The sequence below is a fragment of the Somniosus microcephalus genome, chromosome 32 (genome assembly GCF_052327205.1).
Source record: "Somniosus microcephalus isolate GS21.2 chromosome 32, FLI_Smic_1.0, whole genome shotgun sequence".
In the NCBI taxonomy this organism is placed as follows: Eukaryota; Metazoa; Chordata; class Chondrichthyes; order Squaliformes; family Somniosidae; genus Somniosus; species Somniosus microcephalus.
The window spans coordinates 36,491,601-36,517,668 of NC_141018.1; the positions used below are offsets into that span (position 1 = coordinate 36,491,601).

General features: G+C 49.4%; 1 protein-coding gene across 4 annotated transcripts in view; it reads right to left on the minus strand.

Annotated features, from left to right (window-relative positions):
- The window catches only part of crtc3 (CREB regulated transcription coactivator 3), a 104,140-nt gene that overhangs the window by 37,830 nt on the left and 40,242 nt on the right, over positions 1-26,068 (minus strand). For all 4 annotated transcript variants that reach the window (XM_085972431.1, XM_085972432.1, XM_085972430.1 and 1 more), the window contains exon 4: positions 10,310-10,371. In XM_085972431.1, the coding sequence (XP_085828557.1) occupies positions 10,310-10,371 (62 nt within the window). The remainder of the gene's footprint in view (positions 1-10,309; positions 10,372-26,068) is intronic.

Here is a 26,068-nt window from a genome sequence, read left to right on the forward strand (position 1 = left end):
ATGGGACAGTGTAGAGGGAGCTTTACTCTGTATCTAACCCGTGCTGTACCTGCCCTGGGAGTGTTTGATGGGACAGTGTAGAGGGAGCTTTACTCTGTATCTAACCCGTGCAGTACCTGCCCCGGGAGTGTTTGATGGGACAGTGTAGAGGGAGCTTTACTCTGTATCGATTAATGATCTGGGCGAGGGAATTGGATGTAATATCTCCAAATTTGCAGACGACACAAAGCTGGGTGGGAGGGTAAGCTGTGAGGAGGATGTCGTGAAACTCCAGTACGATTTGGACAGGTTGGGTGATTGGGCAGAAACATGGCAAATGCACTATAATGTGGATAAATGTGAGGTTATCCACTTTGGTGGCAAAAACAGGAAGGCAGATTATTATTTGAATGGCAATAGATTGGGAGAAGGGGAAGTGCAAAGAGACCTGGGTGTTATTGTGCACCAGTCACTGAAGGTAAGCATGCAGGTGCAGCAGGCGGTTAAGAAGGCAAATGGTATGTTGGCCTTCGTAGCAAGAGGGTTCGAGTACAAGAACAAGGATGTCTTGCTGCAGTTTTACAGGGCCTCGGTGAGACCGCACCTCGAGTATTGTGTGCAGTTTTGGTCACCTTACCTGAGGAAGGACGTTCTTGCCATGGAGGGAGTGCAGCGAAGATTCACCAGGCTGATACCTGGGATGGCAGGAATGATGTACGAGGAGAGATTGTGTCGATTGGGCTTATACTCACTGGAGTTTAGAAGATTGAGAGGGGATCTCATCGAAACCTATAAAATTCTGTCAGGTCTGGACAGACTAGATGCAGAAAGGATGTTTCTGATGGCCGGGGAGTCCAGAACCAGGGGTCATAGTCTAAGGATAAGGGGTAAGCCATTTAGGACTGAAATGAGGAGGAATTTCTTCACCCAGAGAGTGGTGAACCTGTGGAATTCTCTGCCACAGAGGGTGGTGGAGGCCAGTTCATTAAATATATTTCTTGAGGCTAAAGGGATCAAGGGATATGGGGAGAAGGCAGGGACAGGGTACTGAATTTGGATGATCAGCCATGATCTCATTGAATGGTGGAGCAGGCTCGAGGGGCCGAATGGCCTACTCCTGCTCCTATCTTCTATGTTTCTATGCTTAACTGGAGACTGACCTTTAACCACTGTGCTGTCTACACAGATCTGGCACTGATGTATTCATTTGCTCTATGTGTTACACATCTAAACTGTCAACCAGACCCAACTCCTCCCTGCTGTGCTGGTTTACGACAGATGTAACAGAAAGGACTCAAAGGATGGTTTCCTACAGAAGACGACATATATGCACGATTTTAGCTCAATCTAGCCAGCTACACTGAGATGCAGAGTCCAAATGCACAGCACTCCCTCTCTGCATTCACTTTGATTAAAATCACAGCTGCAGCCCGACATTACATTCACAGACCCAACCTTTCCCGAGTCACTGACACCATCTGTTTGCTGCGGTTCAGCTGGTTTCCATCAGGGTTTTGAAACTTCTCTGTGTGGGGGACCCTTTGCAAATAACACCACACTCCCAGGACCCTATGCAACCTCAGACGTAACGCTGCAGTCTTCCCGCAAATATCAATATACTTCCGACCCTCTGCAAGTATTGAGACATTCCTGAAACTTCCTGGAAATACTGACACACTCCCAGAGACCCCCTGTAAATACTGGCACACTCCCGGGGACCCCCTGTAAATACTGACACACTCCCGGGATCCCCCTGTAAATGCTGGCACACGGTCGGGACCCCCCTGTAAATACTGACACACTCCCGGGACCCCCCTGTAAATACTGACAACACTCCCAGGACCCCCTGTAAATACTGACTCACTCCCCGAGACCCCCTGTAAATACTGACACACTCCCGGGACCCCCCTGTAAATACTGACACACTCCCGGGGACCCCCTGTAAATACTGACACACTCCCAGGACCCCCCTGTAAATACTGACACACTCCCGGGGACCTGACTCACTCCCCGAGACCCCCTGTAAATACTGACACACTCCCAGGGACCCCCTGTAAATACTGACTCACTCCCCGAGACCCCCTGTAAATACTGACTCACTCCCCGAGACCCTGTAAATACTGACACACTCCCAGGGACCCCCTGTAAATACTGACACACCCCCAGGGACCCCCTGTAAATACTGACACACCCCCAGGGACCCCCTGTAAATACTGACACACTCCCAGAGACCCCGTGTAAATACTGACTCACTCCCCGAGACCCCCTGTAAATACTGACACACTCCCAGGGACCCCCTGTAAATACTGACACACCCCCAGGGACCCCCTGTAAATACTGACACACTCCCGGAGACCCCGTGTAAATACTGACACACTCCCAGGGACCCCCTGTAAACACTGACACACTCCCAGGACCCCCCTGTAAATACTGACACACTCCCAGAGACCCCCTGTAAATACTGACACACTCCCGGGGCCCCCTGTAAATACCGACACACTCCCGGGGCCCCCCTGTAAATACTGACACACTCCCAGGACCCCCTGTAAATACTGACACACTCCCAGGACCCCCTGTAAATACTGACACACTCCCCGAGACCCCCTGTAAATACTGACGCACTCCCAGGGACCCCCTGTAAATACTGACACACTCCCAGGGCCCCCTGTAAATACTGACGCACTCCCAGGGACCCCCTGTAAATACTGACGCACTCCCGGGGACCCCCTGTAAATACTGACACACTCCTGGGGACCCCCTGTAAATACTGACACACTCCTGGGGACCCCCTGTAAATGCTGACACACTCCCAGAGACCCCCTGTAAATACCGACGCACTCCCAGGACCCCCCTGTAAATGCTGACACACTCCCGGGGACCCCCTGTAAATACTGACACACTCCCGGGGACCCCCTGTAAATACAGACACACTCCCGGGGACCCCCTGTAAATACTGACACACTCCCGGGGACCCCCTGTAAATACCGACACACTCCCGGGGACCCCCTGTAAATATCGACGCACTCCCAGGGAACCCTGTAAATACTGACACACTCCCGGGGACCCCCTGTAAATACTAACACACTCCCGGGGACCCCCTGTAAATGCTGACACACTCCCGGGGACCCCCTGTAAATACTGACACACTCCCGGGGACCCCCTGTAAATACTGACACACTCCCGGGGACCCCCTGTAAAGACTGACACACTCCCCGGGACCCCCTGTAAAGACTGACACACTCCCCGGGACCCTCTGTAAATAACTGACACACTCCCAGGGACCCCCTGTAAATACTGACACACTCCCCGGGACCCCCTGTAAAGACTGACACACTCCCCGGGACCCCCTGTAAATACTGACACACTCCCAGGGACCCCCTGTAAATACCGACACACTGCCGGGACCCCCCTGTAAATACCGACACACTCCCAGGGACCCCCTGTAAATACCGACCCACTCCCAGGAACCCCCTGTAAATACCGACACACTGCCGGGACCCCCCTGTAAATACCGACACACTCCCAGGGACCCCCTGTAAATACCGACACACTCCCAGGGACCCCCTGTAAATACCGACCCACTCCCAGGAACCCCCTGTAAATACCGACCCACTCCCAGGAACCCCCTGTAAATACCGACACACTGCCAGGACCCCCCTGTAAATACCGACACACTCCCAGGGACCCCCTGTAAATACCGACCCACTCCCAGGAACCCCCTGTAAATACCGACACACTGCCGGGACCCCCCTGTAAATGCTGACACACTCCCAGGGACTCAAGAGTCCTAACTTTCAGAATAGGTCAGCTATTCAGAGGTAAACAGAAACAAGGTGCTTGAAACTCAACAAAGAAAGGGAAGCACAGAAAGCTGACGATCCCACTGAGCTCCTGGGGTCAGGGGTCCCAGTATTAAAACCTATGCTTTGCTCTTTGTCGGGTGAATTACGTGGCTGCAGGCTGCTACCTGCTGCCAATACACGCACATTCTACGAGCCGTGGGATCGGGCTGGTTTGGTGGGTTGGGCACGGGTCCAGAAGGGGTTGGCCACAATTCAGAAACATTCGCACTGTGGTCGAAATGGCCAAGTTATTTGCTGGTGGTTTGAAAATTCGGTCTTGTCCAAAACAGAACCTGACCCGCTCTTCATAACTACCCTGGAGATGATGTGTTAACTGGCTATCAGTGTCCTCAAACAGTTCTGGGGAAGTATTCTGCAGAGGCGTGTGAACACCACACAGAGTATCCAACAACCATCGGACCGTCCAAACATTACAACAAACAGAATATGGGGAGGTAATGGAGTTTCTAGAAGCCACTGCCTTTGCACAGCCACCCCCCACCCCCACCACTAACCTTTTTAAAAGAAAGACTTGCATTTCTATAGCGCCTTTCACAACCTCAGGACATCCCAAAGCGCTTTACAGCCAATGAGTACTTTTTGAAGTTCAGTCACTGTTGGAATGTAGGAAACACGGCAGCCAATTTGTGCACAGCAAGCTCCCACAAACAGCATTGTGTTAATGACCAGATCATCTGTTTTAGTGATGTTGATTGAGGGATAAATATTGACCAGGACACCGGGAGAACTCCCCTGCTACTCTTTGAAATAGTTTACATCCACCCGAGAGAGCAGACGGGGCCTCGGTTTAATGTCTCATCCGAAACAGCGCGTCAGACAGTGCAGCGCTCCCTCAGTACCGCACTGGGAGTGTCAGCACATCTCTCTGTATTAATATGAACACAAGATGCCTCTCGAAGCACATTTGGGGCGTGGGCTTAACTAATAGGAGCAGGAAATGATCAGAATTCACAAGAGGGACCCAGGTACAGTGACCCTTCGAAAACAAGGGGTTACGTTCTGATTGAGTGATGGTATGGGAGCACGCTGTGAGACAAGATCGCGTTAAAATGATAACTGGAGAACTGGGCCAACAGGGGTTCGTCTTTACAGATTAACAGTCTCACACACTACAGGTCTGATAAAAAAAGGGGAAACACTGATTTTTAAAAATATAGCTTCAGGAAATCCCTGATAAATACAGCTCAGATTTGATAAGTAGCTGGTACACAGAGAAAGGGAAAGAGGGAGCAGTCAGAGCGAGAGACAGAAAAAACATCAGACACGCACAAAGACAGTCACAGAGAAATGGAGAGTGAGAGAAAGAGAAGAGGCATGTGACAGGCAGACAGAGAGAAACGCAGACACATGAACAGACAATCGGAGGGAGGCAGGTAACAGACAAAGGTGCACCGACAACACACACACTGACAGGCATAGATGCGAAGAGAGAGTAAAGCGAACAAGGGAAAGAGATTAGAAGACACAGTATCTGAAACAGATGGCTAGACAGTGAATCTCTGATTTATCAGCAGCCTCTCCTGTCTGCCTCCGAGCACCTTTGCAGGAGATGAGTCACATATCGACTGCTGCTCATTTATAAACCGGGGCTGGTGTAAGGAAAGACTACACACTAAAAGCTAGCTGGCATCGCAGAAACAGCCAGATTCAGCCGTGTCCCCTGGGTTTCGTCCTTAACCTCATTACAGCACATGCACCTGAGGAGTGATATGGTGAAGTTGCGACAGGAAAGTGGATTTGTTTGTGAACACTTTTATGTGGATTATAGTTTATCTGCCTGTGCTTTGCATTTGTCTCATCCACACAGTGAGAGGCCATTGCTGTCAGAGAAGGAGTCGGGGGGTGTGTAAGCAGGCTATGTTTTTTGTAGGGCGATCACACAGCCCACTTGTACTCCTATTCCTCATGAATCTCCACAAACGAGCAGGGTGAGTATTGCTGCACCGTCTCTGTCCAGGCTGGACTGGACAATGGTCCGGGCGCTCCAAGTGCAGTGTTGCCCAGCCATCCGCTGGGTATCAGACAGGGGGGGTGGGGGGGATTTAAAAGCCGGAAAACAGGGGGAGGGATTACATTGCTCTGAAATCAAGCGACTTTGCTTAAATAACAAACACCATGGAAACCCCAGTGGCATCCTGTCACAGCACTCAGCACATTGAGCTGAAAACCAGTTTGTTAATAGGAGTTAGCACAAGCTCAGGTCGGAAGAGCACGGAATTTCCTCGGCAGGCTCCCTGGTTAATAGAAGGAGTTAGTAACCAGCAGGATTCATACTATTTAAGCAATTATAAACAATGAAGGAAAAAGACAGTGTTAAGTAAAATATAACAAGGATTAGCATTTCTTAAAATAATGCATTCGTTCTCAATACAATAAAGGCTCGTACAAGTATTAAATTACACATTTACATAAGGAATGGATGGTGCTCGAAGCGAACTGGCAGATGTACAAACGGACAGACCTCTGGGCTTCAGTTATTTTTTTCTCTTATTGCTGGTCCCAGAAGCAGCTCAACTCTCGACACCACGAACCCCTGAGAACAATCACTTTGCCAGTTCCCACGAGTTTGTTACAGGGCTTGGCTCGGCAATGCAGTACGGGCGCCCAAAGGTTAGAGCAGGACCGAGGCGCGTGTCCAATGCCAGGTTCACGCTGCACTTAGTCGACACCGGTCCAATTTTCTGCCACTGTTTCCCCCCACTCCAGCCCACTTTCCTCCCTCCCTCTAGCGGAGGCTGGGGTACAGTCCCACTGGGGGCCGTCCCATACCTCACTCAAGCGACCACCCTTCACTCGTGACCCTGGCTAGTGAATGTCGGCAGGCAGGTGTGGCTGGACTGTAGCAGGAGGGCCTCGGAGTTGACCCGGTCCTTTTCTCACCCACTGTTGGCACACACGTGCGCTGTCGCGCAGTCACCGGGCAACAATCAAGGAGCGCGAACGCTCAGCTGACCACTCTCCTCCCGAGGGCAGGGCACGCGAGGCCAATGGCAGCAGCCCAGCCCAGCTGAGTCAGCGCAGGCCTGGGGTGGAGCGCGGGTACCCTGCTGCTCGGTCTGGCTCACAATAGCAGTGGACCTAGAGGCTCTCCTTGAAGAAACACAGGCCGGATTGTGGGAATTAACCTCTCCTCCTCGTTAAATATTAAAATCACAATCACCCACCAAACACCCAGGGGACTCATCCCATCTAAACAGTACAGAGTACTCGGACATTTATATTAAGTGTAAACTTAAAGGCCAGGAGGAGCTGGGACCCAGAACCTTGTTACCCAGAAACAGCTCTGAGCCAACACAGACCGAGCAATCATCAAAACATTTTATTTTTAAGATAAAATGATGAATGCCAAGTTTACATCCATTTAACTTTTCCTTACGGAACAAATCCATCTATTTACGGGAGAACGTGGGGGGTGAGGAATTTAAGAAAGTCAGGCTTGCATTTATATAACTCCTTATCGCATCTCGGAAACATCTTACAGATACTTCACACAGAATGAATTATTTTGAGATGTAACAGCTGTTGTTACACAGGAAAGAGCAAACAAAATGAGTGATCGTACACAGCACGATCCCACAAACAGCAGTAAGATGAATGACCAGCTAACCGAGGGAGGAATGTTGGCCAGGACATTGAGAGAACTCTTTACTCTTCCAATAGTGCCGTGGGATCTTTAAAGGTTACGTGCAGTTTAACATCTCTGAATAATGGCACCCTCGACAATGCCGCACTCCCTCAGCGCTGCAGCGTCAGCCTGGATTATGTGCTCCCATCCTGGAGTGCGATTACGAACCCGCAATCATCTGACCCAGAGGCAAGAATGCTTCAACCGAGGCACGGTGACACTGTCCAAATTTAAATATAGACAAGTCAACCCGCCCCAGCACCTAATTACAAGAAGCTCTGGAGGGGGTCGGTGGTAGGCAAGGGCGATTCCAGGCACCGGGAACTTACTTTATGAGGAAAATCTAAGGAAATCAGGTTTGTTTTCTTTAGGATAAAGGAGACGGTGATTATGGGGAGGAACTGATCCAGGCACATTGTTCCCAGTGAAGTGCGCAAATATCAGGGACAAAAGCCAGAAATGAGGAAGTTATGATTAAGATCAGAAATAGGAGCAGGAGTCGGCCATTTGGCCCCTCGAGCCTGCTCCGCCATTCAATAAGATCATGGCCGATCTTCTGTCTCAACTCCACCTTCCCTCACTATCCCCATATCCCTCGATTCCCAAAAATCTATCGATGGTACGGTGGGAAGCTGAGATGATCTGTCAAAACAGAGGCTAGTTACTGAGCCTGATGTCTTTTTCTCATTTTTAAATATTTTTACTTTCTTGACATCCCATTAACTGGAGATTACTGGAGCAAGTTAACCCTGAAGTCCCAAATGCTGCACGGTGGCATAGTGGTTAGCACTGTTGCCTCACAGCGCCAGGGACCCGGGTTCGAATCCGGCCTCGGGCGACTGTCTGTGTGGAGTTTGCACATTCTCCCCGTGTTTGCGTGGGTTTCCTCCGGGTGCTCCGGTTTCCTCCCACAGTCCAAAGATGTGCGGGTTAGGTTGACTGGCTATGATAAATTGACCCTTAGTGTTAGGGGGATTAAATACGTGGGGTTACGGGGATCGGGTGGGATATGTGTCGGTGCAGGTTCGATGGGCCGAAATGGCCTCTATCTGCACTGTGGGGTTTCTGTGATTTCTATCTTGAATATACTCAACGACTGAGCCTCCACAGCCCTCTGGGGTAGAGAATTCCAAAGATTCACCACCCTCTGAGTGAAGAAATTTCTTCTCATCTCAGTCCTCAAGGGCTGACCCCTTATCCTGAGACTGTGACCCCTGGTTCTAGACCCCCCAACCAGGGGAAACAACCTCTCAGCATCTACCCTGTCAAGCCCCTTAAGATTTTTTACATGTTTCAATGAGTAAGGAGAGAGATCAGGCAAAACTATTCACCCAAAGGGCAATCGAGTTATGGGATAAATTTTTAGGGAAGCTTATTGAACTAGACAGCTTAAGGGGGCAATTTGATGTGTTTCAGGAAAATGAATAGATTGAATGGTACGGTGGGAAGCTGAGATGATCTGTCAAAACAGAGGCTAGTTACTGAGCCTGATGTCTTTTTCTCATTTTTAAATATTTTTACTTTTTTGACATCCCATTAACTGGAGATTACTGGAGCAAGTTAACCCTGAAGTCCCAAATGCTGCTCGCAGCTTGAGGGCGAGCCCTCAGAGGGCAGCACGGGTCTGCGAGCTTGCTCTGCTCTGTATGGCCTGGTGCCACAGTGGGCCGGCTGTACCTTAAACTGAGTTCCCGAGGAGTCGGATTGTGTTTGAAACAGGTTTTACAATCTGCATTCCAGCCATGAATTAAACAAGAAATGGGTCAAACAAACATCAGGATTGTCTTCATCCTTGTAGCTTGGAACTATTCCACGCAACTCCACTCCCAGTACGTGGAAAACTTTCAACAACTTGTGCAAGCTCTTTGATCCAGTGTTAGAGGTGGTTTAATAACGGGTTAGTCACACTGCACAGCTGACGTCCCTACGATGGGTAAAAGGGCTCAAACTGAAGGCAACCGCCTCACACTTCCCCGGGGCTGGGCAGCAGGCTTTTTAATCCTCTCATTTTAAAGCCGACCCACTCTCCCTGTGTCTCAGGTGGAGAATGGCCACTGTGGTGAGGTGCCAGAGTGAGCCTGCAGAACGGTTCCCCGGTGAGAAAGTGGTGAAGCCGCGGAGAGCAGTCAATAACCCCCCCCCACAAATTTAACACTCGCGAGGAAATAACAATTGGCATAAACTGGTAGCAGTCACGCCGGCACAAGTGTTGGTTCGGGAGACCTCCCTCCACGGAATAAACGGTGCAGTAGATGAACATTCCTCAGCCGGATTCCACAGAATCTTACAGCACAAGAGGCCGCCATTCGGCCCACCGTGCCCATGCTGGCTCTCTGAAAGAGCTCTCCAATTGGTCCCACTCCCCCCTGCTCTTTCTCCACAGTCCTGCAAATTTTCTCCTGTTCAAGTATTAGTCCAATTCCCTTTTGAGAGTTACTAGTGAATCTGCTTTAAGGCAGCGCATTCCAGATCACAACTCGCCACTTGAACCAAATTTCTCATCTCCCCCCCTGGCATTTTGACCAATTATTTTAAATCTGTCCCCTCTGGTTACCGATCCTCCTGCCAGTGTAAACAGGTTTTCCCCATCTGCTCTCTCAGAACCATTTGTAATTCTGAACCCCTCCATTAAACCTTCACACCGATACCTGCCTTCAAATCAGGTCCCAGCAGTAACTTGCTTCTGTACCAACCATGGCAGAGTTAAACTCTCGTTCAGAATTAATGGGCACTCATCGACGAAGTTCAGCACGATAACAATTTTGCACAGCACAGGAGAACCTAAAGAGAATCGCCAACACAAAAGACATCATAACAAACGCAGAATTGTAAATTGTCTTACCGTCTCCAACTTGTATCGGGTGGCGGAGAGAGATAAACTGATCCATACGGAGAACTGTCAAGGTGCACACGTTAAGGAGAAGCGGAGTTTTAACAACTGTTGTACATAAAAAGTCTCAACATCGTCATGCATTTCACCCAGCACTGCAGTAAAAACATATAAAATATAGAAACTTGGAGGGCGGGGGGGGGGGGGGGAGGAGGCGAGTGACTCACTGAAGTAGACACTAAGCCTTCACTAAAGTGTCAGCTGTGGCTCAGTTGATAGCACCCTCATCTCGGAGTCAGAAGGTTGTGGGAGTCCCACTCCAGAGACTTGAGCACAAATATCTAACCTGATGCTCCAGTGCAGTACTGAAGGAGCGCCGCACTGTCAGAGGGGCAGTACTGAGGGAGCGCCGCACTGTCGGAGGGGTAGTACTGAGGGAGCGCCGCACTGTCAGAGGGGTAGTACTGAGGGAGCGCCGCACTGTCGGAGGGGTAGTACTGAGGGAGCGCCGCACTGTCGGAGGGGTAGTACTGAGGGAGCGCCGCACTGTCGGAGGGGTAGTACTGAGGGAGCGCCGCACTGTCAGAGGGGTAGTACTGAGGGAGCGCTGCACTGTCGGAGGGGCAGTACTGAGGGAGTGCTGCACTGTCGGAGGGGCAGTACTGAGGGAGCGCTGCACTGTCGGAGGGGCAGTACTGAGGGAGTGCTGCACTGTCGGAGGGGCAGTACTGAGGGAGCGCTGCACTGTCGGACGGGCTGTCTTTCGTATAAGATGTTATACTGTGACCCCATCTGCTCTCTCAGGTGGATGTAAAAGATCCCATGGTTACTATTTTGAAGAAGAGTAGGGGAGTTCTCCCCGGTGTCCTGGGCCAATATTTATCCCTCAACCAACATCACTAAAAACAGATTATCTGGTCATTATCACATTGCTGTTTGTGGGAGCTTGCTGTGCGCAAATTGGCTTCTGTGTTTCCCACATTACAACAGTGACTACACTTCACAAAGTACTTCATTGGCTGTAAAGCGCTTTGGGACGTCCGGTGGTCGTGAAAGGCGCTGGAGAAATGCAAGTCTTTCTTCACATCGGGGACCCTGGTTTAATTCCAGCCCAGGCCGATGAGTTGAAACTCTCCTTTACCAATTACTGGCTTAAAGCTTGTGTGTGAAATGAGCCTGGCAGTCTCAGCAACAGGATTCGCATTTATATAAACACCTTTATAGATAAACCTTCTGCATTGGTGTTTTACAAGGGGAGAACAAAAGACAACTTGCATTTATACGGTGCCTTTCAAGTAGGAAGAAAATTCCATGGCATTTCACAGACAGAAATGGGCACCGAGCTAAAGGAGGTGATACAAGGGCTGGAGAAGGTTACAAAGGTGGGCTGGGGCGAGGCCACAACGGGATTTGAACATGAGGATGAGAGTTTTGAATTGGGGGACAGGGAGCCAATATTGGTCAGCAAGGACGGGGGTGATGTGTGAGTGGGACCCGATACTGGTAAAGGAACAGACACTTGGCCATGGTGGGAGAGGAGAACAAGAGGTCGGTTGAGGATTTGAGAAGGTTTTTTTTTTTTTTAAAAAAGGTGGAGAAAGAAGTGTCGAGGTGGAGGTTATAGGGAAGGAATCCCAGCCAATTCCAGGTCTCAGCCCAGTTCCCAGTGGCCATGGACCCTTAACTCTGCACTAATTAGCACTGGAGCTGGGAGAGCACAGGGTGTCTGGTGCGGGAAACTGGTGCATCGACGGAACTGAGGCACGTGGTTGGAGCGGCCTTGCCCTGCACCAGATATCGATGCTGGGTGCCGGAAATCAGACAACGTGCCACTCCCCAGCGCCCGTCACCCCAATGAACACAAAGATACACGTGGAAATGATCCACTTTATTACAGAGGAGACCCCAGAGAAACGACACCGAGAAACACACATTCTGGTAATTCTCGACTGCAGGGGCCGCAGATGTGCATGGTGCATTGTTTGGACATTGCATTTCTGGCAGGCTGACCCTCGACCCCGGCAGCTACAGGCCCTTGCAGGCACTGGAAGGGGTGATGGAAAAACCCGTGGCCTGAACTGCCCCAGCCTCCTTGTTGAAGGAACATGTGTGCTGGCTACAGCTCTCCGGGGAAGAAAGATTTAAAACAGAGAGTCTGTTTCTTCGCATTGCTTCTATTTCAACCCAATTGCCTCACTGCGTCTGTCCTTGTCGGGGAGGACAAACAAAAAGAAAATTGAAAGTTAGGCACAGTGTGTCCTCCAGGCGTTACAACTAAAGTCAGACAAAAATTCAGACAGAAATTCAGTGTGATCGGGACAGTCCGGCTTTTGGGTGAGCACCAAGTATCTTCATGCACAGTCCGATCTGTTTCACCCATGAACATGCACTAAGTGCCCTGCCCCAGCTAGTAGACTCATGGAGGAAATCAACTAGTACAGGCTGGGGATACACGCGCGCACAGTCAGATACACGCGCGCACAGTCAGACACACGCGCGCACAGTCAGACACACAGTCAGTCGGTCAGACACACACACACGGTCAAACACACACACACGGTCAAACACACACACACGGTCAAACACACACACACGGTCAAACACACACACACGGTCAAACACACACACACGGTCAAACACACACACACGGTCAAACACACACACACGGTCAAACACACACACACGGTCAAACACACACACACGGTCAAACACACACACACGGTCAAACACACACACACACACAGTCAAACACACACACAGTCAAACACACACACAGTCAAACACACACAGTCAAACACACACACAGTCAAACACACACACAGTCAAACACACACACAGTCAAACACACACACAGTCAAACACACACACAGTCAGACAGAGTCAGACAGACAGACAGAGTCAGGTGCACACACAAACTTCCAGCAGGAGTCACTACTCCGAGACTGTGTTGAAAATCATGCAGCCTCCCCCACTCCAGAAATACTCCAACTAAAACGAGTGTATTTAGTTCGGATCAGAGATGAAACCATGGGCCTTCCTAGTCCATGAGGAGCGTTTCACTGCTCTGCAATTGTGTGCTAGGGTTGGGGAGGATCTGCCTTTGTGTAAAAGTGTTGGACACACCTTTTATTTTGTTCCCTGAACAGGAAACAATGTGACTCATGCTGGACTGCGTCACTGGAGTGAATTGAAATTCAGCTCTCAGGAGTATTCTCCCTCAGAAGGTGACAATGGAGAGGTGCATGTGACAAGAGATACATCAGGGTTCAGATTTAGAAAAAACATTCGTTACAATAAATCTCCATTTTACTTTTGCCAACTGAAATCTAGGCACGGCGAAATCTTTAATCTGCCCGCTTTTTCTCGAGTTATTGTCTTGGTGCGTCAGTGGTCTGCACTTATTAATCCTGCAACATCAGGCAACAGGAGATGGAATTCGTGAATTAATGTCACAGCAACCAAGACAGGAAATGTGGATTAATCACTGCTCTCCAAGAGGCTGTGGAATGGAGGAAGAGGATCACATGGCTGCAGGGTCTGTGAAGCCTCTTTCATCTGGGAAATGTCAGAGAGCAAAACATTGCACACATGGCTCGATTGGCAAGGCTCAGAAACCCAGCAGTTAACACAATCCTGACAACTACCCAACTATACTGCAATCTGCTACAGAAAACAACCAGTACTTGTAGTTCTGGAGCGCTCTACACTTGCAGGAAGATATCACAAGACACCTTACAGTAAGTGGTGTAAATAAACACAACAGTGGATGCTGAGCAAGAGGGTCCAAGGGAAAATGGAATGGGTTTTGAGGGGAGGGGATGAAGGCAGGAAGCGTCAGCACCTTCAGGAACTGTACCCCAGTGAGAGTCAGCACCTTCAGGAACTGTACCCCAGTGAGAGTCAGCACCTTCAGGAACTGTACCCCAGTGAGAGTCAGCACCTTCAGGAACTGTACCCCAGTGAGAGTCAGCACCTTCAGGAACTGTACCCCAGTGAGAGTCAGCACCTTCAGGAACTGTACCCCAGTGAGAGTCAGCACCTTCAGGAACTGTACCCCAGTGAGAGTCAGCACCTTCAGGAACTGTACCCCAGTGAGAGTCAGCACCTTCAGGAACTGTACCCCAGTGAGAGTCAGCACCTTCAGGAACTGTACCCCAGTGAGAGTCACACACACATGAACCACATGCAAGTTTTTATAAGCAGAAACCTCCTTTGCTGAGCAAGTCTATTTTAACACAAAGCGTGCACAGCCACTGTGTCAACTTTAGTGTAAGCTGCTTATTTAGCCTTTAAACACTGCCTCACGATGCACATTCAAATTCAAAGGTCTTCTTTTCTGGTGGGATTAACTGATGGGATGTTCAGGGCAGAGTTTGGGCCCTCTGTGACTCCCTTAGTACTACACATGCCAAGAATGCAACCCCAGAGTATTAGCGGTCTTTTAAAAGCTCACATATAAACAAACTTTCCTCCCATCACACAGGCTTGAAAGATCTCAATGCTTATGTCCTCAGAGTAAGCAAAATAAAGTTCGAAAAAAGCTTCACCAGAACACAGTATTTAATCACATTGTAGCAAGAACTGCACCAATTTTTAAAAGTTGAATGCCTTGAGCATGTTGGAACAACATAATAAACACCAGACTCGCTCGCCGTCAGCTGTGACTAGCACTGCCCAGTGTGGTACTGGAGCGATCCAGGCCTGGAAGGATCCAGGTTTGATTTGAGTCTGTGCCAAGTTCGGTGATTAAAAACTGGGGATTGCCCCGAGCACCACTGGTCCAGAGAATTGAATCAAAGTTCCCGCCCCCCAATCTCCCACGGGATTCCCGCCCCCCAATCTCCCACGGGATTCCCTCCCCCCAATCTCCCACGGGATTCCCTCCCCCCAATCTCCCACGGGATTCCCGCCCCCCCAATCTCCCACGGGATTCCCGCCCCCCCAATCTTCCACGGGATTCCCGCCCCCCCAATCTCCCACGGGATTCCCGCCCCCCCAATCTTCCACGGGATTCCCGCCCCCCAATCTCCCACGGGATTCCCTCCCCCGCAATCTCCCACGGGATTCCCTCCCCGCCAATCTCCCACGGGATTCCCGCCCCCCCAATCTCCCACGGGATTCCCGCCCCCCCAATCTCCCACAGGATTCCCTCCCCCCAATCTCCCACGGGATTCCCTCCCCGCCAATCTCCCACGGGATTCCCTCCCCGCCAATCTCCCACGGGATTCCCTCCCCGCCAATCTCCCACGGGATTTCCGCCCCCCCAATCTCCCACAGGATTCCCTCCCCCCAATCTCCCACGGGATTCCCTCCCCGCCAATCTCCCACGGGATTCCCTCCCCGCCAATCTCCCACGGGATTCCCGCCCCCCCAATCTCCCACGGGATTCCCTCCCCGCCAATCTCCCAGGGGATTCCCGCCACCCAATCTCCCACGGGATTCCCGCCCCCCAATCTCCCACGGGATTCCCTCCCCGCCAATCTCCCACGGGATTCCCGCCCCCCAATCTCCCACGGGATTCCCTCCCCGCCAATCTCCCACGGGATTCCCACCACCCAATCTCCCACGGGATTCCCGCCACCCAATCTCCCACGGGATTCCCGCCCCCCCAATCTCCCACGGGATTCCCGCCCCCCGCCATCTCTGCAGTGACCCTTGCCAGAAAATAGGGGTGCGGGATTGAGTTTGGGAATGATTGCGTTCGGCTACATTGCCCTCCCTGGCTGAACCGCTTTCTGGGGCAAGGGGAGCCGCCCATCGACCAGACCCTAGCAGGAGTGGTAGGAAGAGGCAGACAGTGTCAGCAACAAAGAATGAACAGGAAACCTTACTCGGTCTTACTGCGGCATTCAGTCACAACGCTTCTAGTGCAGGTTTGTGACTGGATAGCAACTCATTGCTCCAAATGCAGGGACAGAAAAACAAGCTGTGCTCCAGGGGGCAGGGGGTAAATGCTGGAAGAAAGATAGATATTGCATTTATATAGCGCGTCTCATGACCGTATGACATCTCAAAGCCAATGAAGTACTTTTTGAAGTGTAGTCACTGTTGTAATGTAGGAAACGCGGCAGCCAATTTGCGCACAGCAAGCTCCCACAAACAGTAATGTGATAATGACCCAGATAATCTGTTTTAGGTGTTGGTTGAGGGATAAATAATGGCCAGGACATCAGGGATAAATACTGGCCCAGGAAACCATGGAGAACTCCCCTGCTCTTCTTCGAAATAGTGCCTTGGGTTCTTTTATGTCCAGCTGAGGGGGCAGACGGGGCCTCGGTTTAACGTATCATCTGAAAGACAGCACCTCCGACTGTGCAGCGATGCCTCAGTACTGCCCCTCCGACGGTGCGGCGCTCCCTCAGTACTGCCCCTCCGACTGTGCAGCGATCCCTCAGTACTGCCCCTCCGACGGTGCAGCACTCCCTCAGTACTGCCCCTCCGACAGTGCAGCACTCCCTCAGTACTGCCCCTCCGACAGTGCAGCACTCCCTCAGTACTGCCCCTCCGACAGTGCAGCACTCCCTCAGTACTGCCCCTCCGACAGTGCGGCGCTCCCTCAGTACTGCCCCTCCGACAGTGCGGCACTCCCTCAGTACTGCGCCTCCGACAGTGCGGCGCTCCCTCAGTACTGCCCCTCCGACAGTGCGGCGCTCCCTCAGTACTGAACCTCCGACAATGCGGCACTCCCTCAGTACTAACAGTGCGGTGCTCCCTCAGTACAGCCCCTCCGACAGCGCGGTGCTCCCTCAGTACTGCCCCTCCGACAGTGCGGTGCTCCCTCAGTACTGCCCCTCCGACAGTGCGGCGCTCCCTCAGTACTGCCCCTCCGACAGTGCGGCACTCCCTCAGTACAGCCCCTCCGACAGCACGGTGCTCCCTCAGTACTGCACTGGAGTGCCAGCCTAGATTTTGTGCTCAAGTCTCTGAAGTGGGGAATTGAACCCACGACTTTCTGACTCAGAGGCGAGGGCGCCACCCACTGAGACACGGCTGACACCAAGCAGTTAACGTTTAGTTGCAACACACAATATATTTAAGCAGCCTGCTGCCCACTGTGTTTTTTATTGGAAAACATGACTAATTTACAAAGTGCGTCAAGTATGCTCAGCACTTCCTGCCATAAAAGGGAAAATGTGGTGGTTTTACTTCAAAATATCAATCCAAGTGGAACAAAAGTTGTCAAATTAAAGAACTCGCTGCTGTGTCCATGGGTGTGGGGCTCCCATTGACACCCAGCAACCGAGTGAAAATATCAGCAAGCTCATGACCTGTGTGCTAAGTGTAAATAAATGATACGGCTTATAAAAGAGCAGAAACTTAAGAGAAATGTTAGCTATGAGAAAGACTAACATGAGGATCCACAGCACGAAACTGCTCACAAATTCAGCACTAAATAGACAATCTCACTCAGAGACTCTATGGAAAGGCTGGTGAGAGAAATGGAAAAATATCAGACCAGTGCAGTAAGGGTAGGGCCAATGCACAATGGAAGGATAGTGTTAGGGTACATGACTCTGTATCTAACCCATGCTGTACCTGCCCTGGGAGTGTTTGATGGGGACAGTGTAGAGGGAGCTTTACTCTGTATCTAACCCGTGCTGCACCTGCCCTGGGAGTGTTTGATGGGGACAGTGTAGAGGGAGCTTTACTCTGTATCTAACCTGTGCTGTACCTGCCCTGGGAGTGTTTGATGGGACAGTGTAGAGGGAGCTTTACTCTGTATCTAACCCGTGCTGTACCTGCCCTGGGAGTGTTTGATGGGACAGTGTAGAGGGAGCTTTACTCTGTATCTAACCCGTGCTGTACCTGCCCTGGGAGTGTTTGATGGGACAGTGTAGAGGGAGCTTTACTCTGTATCTAACCCGTGCTGCACCTGCCCTGGGAGTGTTTGACTTACACTGGGAACATATTCCATTCCCTAAACACCAATATCGCTCAACTTTACCAGCATTTAAAAAAAACATCAAATGGGGAGTGGAGACCAAAACATAAAAATTGCAGGAAGTTTGTATTCGCACACGGAGAGCTTATTATCAGATGGAGCAGAGTGGTGTCAGAAAGGAAGGCAGGAACAGTACGTCGGTGTGCGCAGGTCAAAGATCTGACTTCATGATAAATCACACAGATCTGTGAAACCGACAACTCCGCTGAATGAGATTTGATCTTGGGTGGTTTTTAGTTTGTGAAACTGCAATGAACCAGAACATCCTGTCAAATTCCTTGCCAGTCAACAGAGCCAATGACACAGGAACACCCAGTGATGAGGGACTCGCGTCCCAACAGTCACTAAAGTACTGAAGGCGCTTTGTGCTCGCGGAGATACGGGTTGCACAGAGCCTCGCTGTCCTGCCCTGCCCTCCAGTACTTCGCTCGAGTCAGCATTCTCCCCGTGTGAGCCCAGATCCTGCTTCATGTGCAATTCCAGGCAGGGAATATACCAGGTTATAAGGTTTAAGGAAAGATAGGGAAAATGGCAGAGGGGGAGTAGCCTTAGTGATTAAGGATAAAATCACTTTAATGATGAGAGGATATTTAATGATAAGAGAGGATATAACAAGAGGTAAGCAGGCAGTGGAGACTTTATGGGTAGAGTTAAGAAATAGGAAAGGATTTAAGACTGTAGTGGGAGTTGTGTATAGATTCTCTGGTAGCAGCTGTGAAGTGCCAGATTGTATAAATGTGGAGATTAGACAAGCATGTAGCAAAGGCAGAGTAGTTTTAATGGGGGATTTTAACTTTCATATAGATTGGGAAAAGCAGACTAGCACCTGTCAGAAAGATAGTGAATTTCTTGAGTGTGTCCGGGATAGTTTTCTACAACAATATGTCCGAGAGGCAACAAAGGGGGAAAGCCATATCAGATTTATTAACGAGCGAGATTTAGTTAACAGCCTAACTGTGCGAGCCTAACTTCCTAACAAACAGACCCCAGTCTGTCAAATTAGGTAACCACACCTCCCCCCCCGACCCTGAACACGGGGGCCCCACAAGGATGTGTGCTGAGCCCCCTCCTCTACTCCCTCTTCACCCACGACTGTGTGGCTATTCATGGTTCCAACACCATCATCAAGTTTGCGGATGATACCACGGTAGTAGGCCAGATCACCAACAACGATGAGTCAGCCTACAGGGAGGAGGTCCAGCATCTCGTGAAGTGGTGCGCCGACAACAACCTGGCCCTTAACACCAAGAAAACAAAGGAAATAATCGTGGACTTCAGGAAGTCCAAAGGCGGAAGTCACACCCCCATCCACATCAATGGGGCGGAGGTGGAAAGGGTGGCCAGCTTTAAGTTCCTCGGAGTCCACATCACGGAAGACCTCTCCTGGTCCCTCAACACCTCCTCTCTGGTGAAGAAGGCCCAGCAGCGCCTATATTTCTTGAGGAGGCTGAAGGGATGTAATCTGTCACCCCTGATCCTCTCTAACTTCTACCGCTGCACTATAGAGAGCATCCTGACAAACTGTATCACGGTATGGTATGGCAGCTGTAGCTCCCATGACCGGAAAGCCCTGCAGCGGGTAGTCAAAACTGCCCAACGCATTACCGGCACCCGGCTACCGACCATAGAGCATATATATCAGAAACGCTGCCTACGGAGGGCACGGTCCATCATCAAAGACCCTACCCACCCCAGCCACAGTCTGTTCGCCCTCCTACCATCTGGAAGACGCTACAGATGCATTCGCACCCGTACGACCAGATTTAGGAACAGCTTCTTTCCCAGGGCTGTCATCCTACTGAACTCCACAAATAAACACTAAAGCCTGCACATCTGCCAATGCACTTTATTATGGTCATATTTATGCTAATATACTGCAAGCCAAATGTATAAATGTATATTGAATGTTTAAGTGTCCTAATCCAAATTGTACACTCTCGGGAGCCGCAAGCCTACATTTCGTTGTACTGCACTTGTGCACTAACAATGACAATAAAAGTTGATTTGATTTGATTTGATTTGAGAACATTTGTCGAATAGCGATCATAACATGATCGAGTTCAACGTAGTGTTTGAAAGTAAGAAACGCGAAACAGCTACTAAGATTCTAGATTTAGGTAAGGCTGACTTCAAAGGGATGAGACGGAGACTGTCCACAGTAAACTGGGCAAATCTGTTAATGGGTAAAACGAAATAAGATCAGTGGGAAATGTTCAAAAAAGAATTTAAGGTGATACAGAACCAGTTTATACCCCTGAGGGGCAAGAGCTCTACTTGTCAAAAAAAAACAGCCATGGGCAACTAAAGAGGTAAGGGACAGCATAAAACTGAAGGAAAAGCATACAAAAATGCAAAAAATAGCACAGATCCTGGCGAATGGGAAAGACACAAAGAACAGCAAAGGGTCACAAAACAGATAGGAAGAGCTACAAAAAGAGTGTATGAAAGGAAACTTGCAAAGGATATGAAAATCAACACAAATTTTTTTTTACAATTATATTGGGAAAAAGAGGGTAGTCAGCAGCAATGTTGGCCCCTTAAAAACTGAAAGCGGTGATGCTTGACTAATCTACTGGAATTTTTTGAGGATGTAACTGGTAAAATAGATAAGGGAGAACCAGTGGATGTGGTGTATTTGGACTTTCAGAAGGCTTTCGATAAGGTCCCACATAAGAGATTAGCGTGTAAAGTTAAGGCACATGGGATTGGGGGCAAGGTATTGACTTGGATAGAGAACTGGTTGGCAGAGAGAAAGCAAAAAGAGTTGGAATAAACGGGTCTCTTTCCGAGTGGCAGGCAGTGACTAGTGGGGTACCACAGGGATCGGTCCTTGGACCCCAGCTATTCACAATATATATTAATGATCTAGACAAGGGAACTAGATGTAATATCTCCAAATTTGCAGACGACACAAAGCTGGGTGGGCGTGTGTGCTGTGAGGAGGATGCCGAGAAACTCCAGGATGATTTGGACAGGTTGGGTGATTGGGCAGAAGCATGGCAGATGCAATATAACGTGGAGAAATGTGAGGTTATCCACTTTGGTGGCAAAAACAGGAAGGCAGATTATTATTTGAATGGCAATAGATTGGGAGAAGGGGGAGTGCAACGAGACCTGGGTGTCCTTGTGCACCAGTCGCTGAAGGTAAGCATGCAGGTGCAGCAGGCGGTTAAGAAGGCAAATGGTATGTTGGCCTTCGTAGCGAGAGGGTTTGAGTACAGGAACAAGGATGTCTTGCTGCAGTTGTACAGGGCCTTGGTGAGACCACATCTTGAGTATTGTGTGCAGTTTTGATCGCCTTATCTGAGGAAGGATGTTCTTGCCATAGAGGGAGTTCAGCGAAGATTCACCAGGCTGATACCTGGGGTGGCAGGAATGACGTATGAGGAGAGTTTGGGTTGATTGGGCTTGTACTCGCTGGAGTTTAGAAGAATGAGAGGGGATCTCATCGAAACTTATAAAATTCTGACAGGACTGGACAGACTAGATGCAGGAAGGATGTTCCCGATGGTCGGGGAGTCCAGAAGGATAAGGGGTAGGCCATTTAGGACAGAAATGAGGAGGAATTTCTTCACCCAGAGAGTGGTGAACCTGTGGAATTCTCTACCACAGAAGGCAGTTGAGGCCAATTCATTAAATATATTCAAGAAGGAGTTGGATATATTTCTTAAGGCTAAAGGGATCAAGGGGTATGGGGAGAAAGCAGGGGCCGGGTACTGAATTTGGATGATCAGCCATGATCGCATTAAATGGCGGAGCAGGCTCGAGGGGCCGAATGGCCTACTCCTGCTCCTATCTTCTATGTTTCTATGTTTTGTCAATGATAAGGAAATGGCGGATATGTTGAATAATTACTTTGCATCAGTATTTACAGTAGAAGAGGATAGCATGCCAGAAATCCCAAGGAAACTAAATCAGGTACAGGGAACTACAGGCCAGTGAGCCTAACATCAGTGGTAGGAAAATTATTGGAAAAAATCCTGAGGGACAAAATTTGTCTCCACTTGGAGAGGCAAGGATTAATCAGGGATAGTCAACATGGCTTTGTCAAGGGAAGATCATGTCTGACTAATTTGATTGAATTTTTTGAGGGGGTGACTAGGTGTGTGGATGAGGGTAACGCAGTGGATGTGGTATACATGGATTTCAGTAAGGCCTTCGATAAAGTCCCGCACAGGAGACTGGTCAAGAAGGTAAGAGCCCATGGAATCCAGGGTGCCTTGGCACATTGGATACAAAACTGGCTTAGTGGCAGAAGGCAGAGGGTGATGGTCGAAGGTTGTTTTTGTGACTGGAAGCCTGTGGCCAGTGGGGTACCACAGGGATCGGTGCTGGGTCCCTTGCTGTTTGTGGTCTACATTAATGACTTGGATATGAATGTAAAGGGTATGATCAGTAAGTTCGCGGATGATACAAAAATTGGTAGGGTGGTAAATAGCGAGGAGGGTAGCCTCAGTCTGCAGGACGATATAGATGGGTTGGTCAGATGGGCGGAACAGTGGCAAATGGAATTTAACCCGGAAAAGTGCGAGGTGATGCACTTTGGGGGAACTAACAAGGCAAAGGAATACACAATGAATGGAAAGACCCTAGGCAAGACGGAGGGTCAGAGGGATCTGGGTGTGCAAGTACACAGATCCCTGAAGGCGGCGGAACAGGTGGATAAGGTGGTAAAAAAGGCATATGGGATACTTGCCTTCATTAGCCGAGGCATTGAATATAAGAGCAAGGAGGTTATGATGGAGCTGTATAAAACACTGGTTAGGCCACAGCTGGAATACTGTGTGCAGTTCTGGTCGCCACACTACAGGAAGGATGTGATCGCGTTAGAGAGGGTGCAGAGGAGGTTCACCAGGATGTTACCAGGGCTGGAGCGCTTCAGCTATGAAGAGAGACTGGGCAGATTGGGTTTGTTTTCCTTGGAGCTGAGGAGGCTGAGGGGGGACATGATTGAGGTGTACAAAATTATGAGGGGCATAGATAGGATGGATGCTGAGGAGCTTTTTCCCTTAGTAGAGGGGTCAATAACTAGGGGGCATAGATTCAAGGTAAAGGGCGGGAGGTTTAGAGGGGATTTGAGAAAGAACTTTTTCACCCAGAGGGTGGTTGGAGTCTGGAACTCACTGCCTGAAAGGGTTGTGGAGGCAGAAACCCTCACAACATTTAAGAAGCATTTGGATGTGCACTTGAAATGCCATAGCATACAAGGCTACGGGCCAAATGCTGGAATATGGGATTAGATTAGACAGGGCTTGATGGCCGGCGCGGACACGATGGGCCGAAGGGCCTCTATCCGTGCTGTATTACTCTATGACTCTATGACTCAATAAAATTAATGTAAGGAAAACAACAGTAATGAAGAAAATAATGGCACTAAAGAGTGACAAATCCCCAGGACCAGATGGTTTCCATCCCAGGGTTTTAAAGGAAGTAGGTGAGCACATTGCAGATGCCCGAACTATAATCTTCCAAAGTTCTCTCAATTCAGGAACCGTTCCTTTAGATTGGAAAATTGCGCATGTCACTCCGCTATTTAAGAATAGCGAGAGAGGGAAACCAGGGAATTCTAGACCAGTCCCCAACTAGTTGTCGGGAAATTGCTAGAGTCTATAATTAAGGATAGGGTGACTGAACAGCTCAAAAATTTTCAGTTGATCAGAGAGAGCCAGCATGGATTGGTGAAAGGTAGGTCATGCCTGACAAACCTGATTGAATTGTTTGAAGAGGTGACTAAAGTAGTGGACAGGGGAATGTCGATGGACGTTATTTATATGGACTTCCAGAAGGCATTTGATAAAGTCCCACATAAGAGACTTAAATAAGGTAGAAGCTCACGGAATTGAGGGCAAATTATTGACCTGGTTCGGAAATTGGCTGAGTGACAGGAGACAGGCAGTCGGGATAATGGGCAGGTACTCAAATTGGCAGGAGGTGACTAGTGGTGTCCCGCAGGGATCTGTGTTGGGGCCCCAACTATTCACAGTATTTATTAACGACTCAGATGATGGCATAGAAAGTCATTTATCCAAATTTGCCGATGACACAAAGATAGGCGGCACTGTAGGCAGTGTAGATGGAAGCATAAAATTACAAAGGGATATCAACAGATTAAGTGAATGGACAAAACTGTGGCAAATGGGTTTCAATGTAGGCAAATGTGAGGTCATCTACTTTGGACCTAAAAAGGATAGAACAGGGTACTTTCTAAATGGTGAAAGGCTAAAAACAGTGGAGGTCCAAAGAAACTTGGGGGTCCAAGTAAAATGTCATGAACAGGTAGGGAAAATAATCAAAAAGGCTAATGGAATGCTGGCCTTTATATCTAGAGGACTAGAATACAAGGGGGTAGAAGTTATGCTGCAGCTGTACAAAACCCTGGTTAGACCACACCTGGAGCACTGTGAGCAGTTCTGGGCACCACACCCTGGGAAGGATATACTGGCCTTCGAGGGAGTCCAGCGTAGGTTTACCAGAATGATACCTGGATTTCAAGGATTAAGTTACGAGGAGGGAATACACAAGTTAGGATTGTATTCCCTAGAATTTAGAAGGTTTCAGGATATTAAGGGGAACAGATAGGGTTATAGAGAGAAACTATTTCCGCTGGTTGGGGATTCTAGGACTAGGGAGCATCGTCTAAAAATTAGAGCCAGACCTTTCAGGAGTGAAATTAGGAAACACTTCTACACACAAAGGGTGGTAGAAATTTGGAACTCTCTTCCGCAAATGCTAGATCAATTGTTAATTTTAAATCGGAGATTGATAGCTTTCTGTTAACCGAAGGTATTAAAGGATATAGGCCAAAGGCGGGTATATGGAGTTAGGTCACAGATCCGCTGTGATCTCATTGAATGGTGGAACAGGCTCGAGGGGCTGAATGGCCTCCTCCTGTTCCTATCCATCATATGCTGCCAGAAACATGGCAACTTAGAGAAAAAAAAATCACAGGGCACTGAGCTGACAACAGCATAGAGTAGCAGGCTGAATCATGTTCACACCTATGAGCTGATAATATTCAGTTCCAGGCACCCTAACCCAACCCAACAGGAAATGCCACTCGACATTATTTCAGCAGTCACACAGCAACACATAAAACCTAAGTACCTCCCATTTCTAATCGTAAAAAGTACAGATGACAGAGGCTATTTACCAATCTTGCACAGCCCTCCACAGAGAACTCAGATCCCAACAGCACAGCGGCCAAGTGCCTCTTAAATGACCCCCAGGGCTTTGCCTCACCCTACCCGGAGATCGTGCAGGTACTGATCACTGTGTGCTACCCAGCATCAGTCCTGAACTGGCCTTTTACCAGTTTGGTCCCATCCTGCAGACCTGATTTAACTTGAAGCCAGGCTGCAGATTAACCGGTTACATTTATCTTGTACATATACCTCTATAAGTTGCCTTCCAATTCGCCTCCTTTGAAGAGTTTTTTTCTCATGTTTGAGTTCCCCCGACACGAGCGATGCGCACTGAGGCCCTTCTCTGCACGAGCTCCAAGGTTTGAATGTCTCCACTGTGCCTCAGAGACCAGGAATCATAGAATCTTACAGCACAGGAGGCGGCAATTTGGCCCGTCGAGCCTGTGCTGGCTCTCTGAAAGAGCATTCGTACCTAGTCCCCCTCGCACCCCCCAACGCACCCCCCCCCGTGTTTTGTCCGTAACCCTGCGAGCTCCTCATCCTCCAGAACTCGTCCAACACTTTTTTAAAATTATTGATGGAAACATCTTCCACACCTTTTCAGGTCGAGCTTCCCAAATCCCAACAACTCTGAAAAAATGTCTCCTCCTCTCCCCATCAGATCTTTTGCCAATGACCTTGAATCTA